The sequence below is a fragment of the Octopus bimaculoides genome, chromosome 6 (assembly GCF_001194135.2).
Source record: "Octopus bimaculoides isolate UCB-OBI-ISO-001 chromosome 6, ASM119413v2, whole genome shotgun sequence".
NCBI classification, from domain to species: Eukaryota; Metazoa; Mollusca; class Cephalopoda; order Octopoda; family Octopodidae; genus Octopus; species Octopus bimaculoides.
The window spans coordinates 78,341,615-78,348,993 of record NC_068986.1 but is presented as its reverse complement, the minus strand read 5'-3'; the positions used below and the strand labels follow the sequence as shown (position 1 = coordinate 78,348,993).

The window sequence follows — 7,379 nt, the reverse complement described above, 5'->3', positions numbered from 1 at the left end:
AGAAAGTGGTGTTAGCAATAAGGATAAAAAAAATGAGGATATTGAGAGGATGGTGAGAAAGTTAATTATTTATGAAGCTATCGGTGATGATACCCAGAATTCAACAGGATGAAAATATAGTTTACGGTGATTTTGGTGCAAAAGAATCCAAATTGTGTGCCAGGTTGAGAAAACACCACGATCCCCCGCCCCACATCAGCGCCCACCCCAAAACCTCTTTATGGCTAACCTAAAAATTTCAGAGATTAAGAAAGAAAACAGAAAAGTAGGAATTTAGAATTAATGAAGAAATATATAGAGTTAAAAAATAAAAAGCTGTAGGTATTTTGAACTTGAGCATCTGAAGCCTTTAGAATTGAAACTAACCATATCCAGCTAAAATATTCTACTGGTTTTATGTTCAAACTGGTCAGATCTGGCCTCTCACACCAACCCTACAATATAAATTAACAGTTACCTTTTAAAAATCTCAAAGCTATAACATAGGTGCAGTCATTTCTGTGTGGTAAGAAGCTTGCTTCCCAACCACATGGTTCTTGGTTCAGTACCATTGCATGGCACCTTGGGCAAGTGACTTCTACTATAGCCTCAGTCCGACCAAAGCCTTGTGAGTGGATTTGGTTGATGGAAACTGAAAGAAGCCTGTCGTATATAGATTCTACATACATTATACATATATACATTATATATATGTGTGTGAGTGTGTGTGTGTGTGTGTGTACATTTATATATATATGTATGTATGTATAAATCTATATGTGTGTATCTTTGTGACTGTGTTTGTCCCCCCAACCCACCCCATCACCACTTGACAACTGGTGTTGGTGTGTTTACGTTCACATAACTTAGCGGTTTGGCAAAAGAGACCGATAGAATAAGTACTAGGCGTAAAATAGTAAGTCCTGGGAGATCGATTTGTTCAACTGAAACCCTTCTAAGCAGTGCTCCAGTATGGCCATAGTCAAAAGACAGAAACAAGTAAAAGAATAAAAGAATAAAAGAATAACGCATGATTAATACAAAACAGTGAGAATAAATAAGCATTACTTCTGACAGAATAATGGTTAAAGTCAGCATGCTTTTACTGTCTTTGGGTTCTGCTTATTCTTTAGAAAACTGATACTAAGGCCCAATATTGTCTTTACAGTAATATTATCAGTCAGCGTTCTTGGTTTGGATGAAAAAGGCAATATGATTAGTCTGTATTTTAGGAGCAGGGGTGTACCATATGAAGTAGACTAAAATGTCATTGTGGTTTCTTATCTTCTTGAACAGAAATTCTTCTCTAAAGTTACCCCCACCCACAAATTCAGTATAAATTTTTTTTTAACAATGGTTATGGCACCTTTAGATTTGGATACCTGGCGTGTTTTATCTCTCAATTTCTATCACTAGAATTCTGTCTGTCTGTCTCTCTCATGTTCTCCTTTTGTCTCCCTACCCCCACTCTCTCTCTCTCTCCCTCTCATATACATGCTCCCTCTTTTCCCATAAACCCTCTCTCTCACTTACCCATAAATTTTCTCTCTTTCTCGCCCATAAGCATTCTCTCTCTATCTCTCACCCATAAATTTTCCCTTTCTTTCTCTCTCTCTCTCTCTCTCTCTCTCTCTCTCTCTCTCTCTCTCTCGCCCATACACTTACACTTTCATTCTCCTCAAAGAAGAACAAGTAATAAACATGTTGACATTTTTGTTATCTTCTTTACTTGATAGTTTCTATTACAAAAACAATAAAAATATTATATAAATAAAAATAAGCAACTCTTTCCCCACTCCACCCCATAGAAACTGACTGCTGTATCAGGTAACAGTCAAAGGTTTTGAAAATAATTAGGAGTAACTGAAATAAGACATCCCCTACAAGCAAAAGCTGTACAAATCTCCTTTAATAGGGAGGAATAGAACAAGGAATATATAGCAGCAAAGAAGTCTGTTGAACAGTGAGAGAGACAAGTAAGCGAAACAAAGAGAAAGAGAAGATGTTATTTCACTTTCTAAATATAGAAAAAAGGGAAACAAATTTCAAATTTATACCTCAGCTGAATAATTATCTTGTAATTGAACCAATTATCATTAAAAATCTTTGAAAAAAAGAATCTACTGATAATAGTACTTATGGTAAATATAATAATTTCAAACACAGATTGGAGGCTACAAATATATAACATGTGGCGGGATAGAGTAAATATATTATGGAGCCAGGGGAGATAAGCAGTGATAAGTGAAATTGCAATGTTATTATCAGTTGTAATCTGCTTGATGTGCGTTCAAATTAGGGAACAAGCTACTCAGTGTTTTGTCACAAAGAATATATCTTGCTTGTTGACAAATGGTGTGTATACATCTAGATCAGCTCACAGCACCATCTACTTACATAACTACTCCAAAATGCTTACATCTCACAGTCTAGGTAGATGGTGCTGCAAGCTGATCTAGGTGTATACACACCATTTGTCAATAAGCAAGATATATTCTCCATGACAAAATGCAGTAAGTAGCTTGTTCCCCAGTTTGAACCATGCATCAAGCATATTCGGACTGATAACAACATTGGAGAAAATATAGTTGATTACATCTGTTACAGTGTATTACTGGTGTGCAGTTTATTGATTCCAGAGGAATGAATGGTAAACTGGATGCTAGTAGCATTTGAACTCAAATCATCAAACTGTTTTTGTATACTGCCTCTTGTTCTATAAACAAGACTACCTTTTAACATTTAATCCAGCCATATCCAGCCCAAATAATCTACCTATTTTATTTTAGAACTGACCAGATCCAACCTCTCATTTCTATCCTACAATGTCATTTTCAACGTATAGAAAATCACCATTGAAATCTTGAAGCTACAAAATAATACGTACTTAATTCAAAACAATGTGACTAAATAAGTACTACATTTGACAAAGAAATCTTAATGTTAAAGGGTTGAATCCACCATAAATTTTAGTTGAGAGTCTTTTAAGTTATTTTCAAAACACCATCTTTATAATAAAAACAAAATTGAGTTATTTTACTAAATTCTTCTGAATACCTAATTATTTTCTAAATTAATTGAAATATGTAAGCAGTGTGTTTCATTAAAAAATGGGATTATGAAAGATTATGAAAGGTATTTTTGCTTAACACTCTACTGATTCTGTCATCTATTGACAAAATAAATCTGCTGGAAATAGTACTTATGGTAAATATAATAAATTCAAACAGACTGGAGGCTACAAATATGAAACATGTGGAAGGATGGAGTAAATATAATATGGAGTCAGGGAGACTACATATAACTTAAGCCTCTATGTGTGGTCACTCAACAGCTACATACATCTATTGGATGGTCTTTCAACTGCTACAGACACTTTGAGTCTCAATATGGTCTTTAAATAACTGCATACATTGTAAGCCTCTGTGTGACAACTCAATAACCACTTAAGCCCCTTTTGTGGTCTCTCAACAATTTATGCTTTGAGTGTTTCCCCAACAGGTATGTACGTCATAAACTTCTGTATAGTTAGTTATTCAACAGGTGTATACACTTTGAACCTCTGGTGGTTAATCAACAATGACATGTCCTTTAAGCTATATGTGGTCTCTTAACTATTACATAGTTTAAACTGCTGTGAAATCAGTCAAAAATTATATATATTTTAAGTCTCTTAAGTTATATTTAATTGTGATATTCTCATTGGTCAAGGATCCCATAATTAAAACCGGATGGTTCAGAATAAAATATTTCAGGGCTTTCATATACTTCATTCAGTTAATAATATGTGATTACCAAAGTTCTAGTATATTACTGAACTTAGTTTATCAATCTGATGAATTAGAAGGATTTGAGTACAGAATTCTAGACCATTAATTTACATTAATAGCCAGTTTAGTTTCATGTTTAATCTATTTTCTTTCATCAAATATGATAAGTTTTAATCTTTCATGGATTGCCTAAATCAGCATTTCTCAACTGGGATTCCCTGGAACCTAAGGGTTCTGCAAAAGATTCCTAGGGGTTCCACGAAAAAGAGTGAGATAAGCTAATGTTAATTTCATGATCGTAATATTACTATACATGCACAACATACTATTGGTTGTTGCAATATAGACATCATCCTATCTAACCTATTATGTTATCAAAAAAATATAACAACCATTGGGGATATATATATATATATATATATATATATATATATATATATATAATATTTACCACATGAACAACAATGAAAAACATGAGAAAGATATAGTATATAATTTTTATTGTGCAGGGGTTCCTTGAGACATGTAACTTATTTTAAGAGTTACACAAGGATAAAATGGTTGAGAAATACTACCCTAAAGAAACACCAGTTATATATTCAAATAAAGAGTCTATTTACAGTTCTTCATTCTCAGAACATCGGTGCTCTAGAATTCCCTTCCTATTCAGGTCTTTCCTGCGGGTGTTGACTTATAAAGGTTCAAAAGGAACATTAATAGCATTAATGATATTAATTCCACTAATCTAGGAGTGTCTACAAGGGTCATGAGTACTACCCTTTCCTGCAAATCCAACAAGATAAATAAGTGACTGTTTGGTGATGATAATGATGTAAGATTCATGTTAATAGTCAACATAATCATTTAAATCATTTAATTTAGTTGGTATTTTAAAGATGTAAAACTGGTGACTGATTATCAAATATTAGAAGCATGGGTAGGACTGTAAATATTCGAATATGATGGAAGCTAATACATTAGTATTAGTTTTATTTGGTTAAAAGCTTTTATAATATGGTAGCTATGAAATTATATTTCTTGAGTATGAAGGGAATAAATCCAGTTTTGATTCAATCAATTTTTGCTTCAGTTAATGAACTATGCTACATTGGAATTTTATATCAAGCCAGAGGTTGTTGATGTCCAAACCATAGGCGCTGTCCAAAAATAGAAGTAATTTGCTACGAAGAGAAAGAATTTCACAAAACTAAAGCCATTTTCTGTTCCTGATAATTTAATCCATTGATTCATTTTGTTGAGCTTGCTGAGATTTGCTCAACTTAACTATGCCACTTACCATGATTTCACATAGCATTTGGGGCATCAACAGGGCAACATTTCATGTCTGTATAGAGCTGCCAAATCAAGGTTTTAGCTTGACAGCCAAATGCATGTTTATCCATGTCAGGCTGTCGTTAGGAGTAATATGATATATGAACTCTTACTTTACCCTATAGCAATATCTTACATAATGCATGCATCTAACTCTCTCTCTCTCTCTCTCTCTCATTCTCTCTTTCTCTCCCCCCCTCTCTCTCTCTCTCTCTCTCTCTCTCTCATTCTCTCTTTCTCTCCCCTCTCTCTCTCTCTTCCTCTTAAAACATAAATGATTGCAAGAAGATACTCTGTCATATAGCTTTTGTCTGGTCAGATGATTTTTCATGAAATATTTAGAAATGCCTTTAGAATACTCTGAAAACTTCATCAAGCTTTGCTTCCAGGTGTTTGGTGAGTGTCCAACTAATAGAGAAGTACGATAGCACTGATTCCACAGTGACACAGAAGAAGATTTTCTTAAGATCATTAGGTATTGATAACTTGCTGATGACGCTATCTTCTACTGATTAATGTAATTAAATTTAAATTAATCAGCTATTAATTATAAAGGTAATTAGATTAGTAGTGAATGTTACTTTGTAGTAGTGGTTGTTGGGTTGCTATCACTGTTTAGCTCTAGTAAGGTAAAATAATAATAATTGAAGTCTGTTATGTTGTAACAAGCATTGATACAAGAAGTACCTCTTATTTATTCTTTAATCCTCAATCCTTTTTCAAATTACAGAACACACATACATGAAAAAATTATTGGCTGCAATATGGAATGTTCTAGTGTTTTACTTCTCCATGTCTTTTGAAATAGTTTAACCATCAATTCTGGGATTGCAGATTCTATCATCTTGCACTAAGCATTCATGAAAATTTGATTTCTCTTTTGTATGATGCTCTTACCTTCATCATCATCATCATAATCACCATTTAGCAACCATTTTCTTTGTTGGCATGAGTTGGATAGCTTGACTGGATTTGGTGAGTCAGAGGACTTAGCCAAGTTCCACTGTCAGCTTTGACATTGTTTCTATGACTGAACGCTCTTCCTAACACCAGTCACTTTTAGAGCATACTGGGTGCATTTTATGTGGCACAATTGACATCACCAAACACCTCATTTATAAATATTAGGAACACATTCTGATTTTAGTATTGCTATTTTTCATATGTCCCACAAAACACTATTTTTCAAATGTCCCACATAACATTATTTTCAGAATGAACTTTTATGTACATAGAGTGGAAGCCTTTTATTGTGATCATAGATAATCTTATAAATTGGTTATTGTCATCATAATATTATCAGCTAGTTATTGTTATCAAAAATGCTTCACCCAAAAATGATCACAATAATCTGCTTCTGCTGTGTAATTAATAATTAAATTTTATTGTTTACTGAATTTTAAAATGTTATAAATGTTTTTCTTCTCCATTACATATCTCATTTATGTTTCATAAATGTACAACATATCTTTCTTAAAATTCTTTTCCTTAACACTAATCACATGGTTTGAACGCATCAGTATGGGAGTCATAATGATGAACTGCATAACACTTGGAATGTATAGGCCGTGCCTGGATCAGGTCTGTAACTCTACAAGATGTAAAATGCTTGAGCTTTGCGACCATTTTATTTTTGTCTTTTTCACTGTGGAAATGATTATCAAAATGATAGCTATGGGACTCATTGGAAAATTAACCTTTTTGGCTGATTCATGGAATCGGCTAGACTGTTTCATTGTCCTGGCAGGGTGAGTATCATATTTTTCTTTATTTCTTTCTTTGTTTTCTTCTTGCTTTTCTCCTTTTATTTATGCAAATCTGGATTTTTACTTCCTTGTATAAGCTTTACCTTATTTTGCTTTTCTCCATGTATATTCAAACATTTTATCTATCAAACTCTCCACCTGTCTATTTTTACATCCATCCATCAATCAATGCTTCCATATACCCATCCATCTATATCAATGTGTGAGTGTGAGTAGGCATGAGGAAATGTGGTTATTTTAATAAAGGCAGCTACTATATAGAAAATAAAATGGTCTGATATTTTGGGCTACAGGCTCTTCATCATGGAAGAGAAGAGAGATAGTTCTGTGCATTGTAGTAGAAATATATACACACATGCACAATACACACATATCACACATACAGGCACACAAACACATATATATTGTAGATTTGAGTGTATGTGTTAATATGCATCAAAGTAATCTATGTTATCAATTTTAATATTGTTAACATTAAAATGATACTAATTTTGTTACACTGTGTAAGTAAACAGACACTGTATATATATAT

General features: G+C 33.2%; 1 protein-coding gene across 2 annotated transcripts in view; it reads left to right on the top strand.

The window, feature by feature from the left end:
• Positions 1-6,588: 6,588 nt before the first annotated feature.
• Positions 6,589-7,379, top strand: part of LOC106884336 (voltage-dependent T-type calcium channel subunit alpha-1I) — an 894,587-nt gene continuing 893,796 nt past the window's right edge. For both annotated transcript variants that reach the window (XM_052968893.1, XM_052968892.1), the window contains exon 1: positions 6,589-6,829. In XM_052968893.1, the coding sequence (XP_052824853.1) occupies positions 6,603-6,829 (227 nt within the window). In that variant the 5' untranslated portion in view covers positions 6,589-6,602. The remainder of the gene's footprint in view (positions 6,830-7,379) is intronic.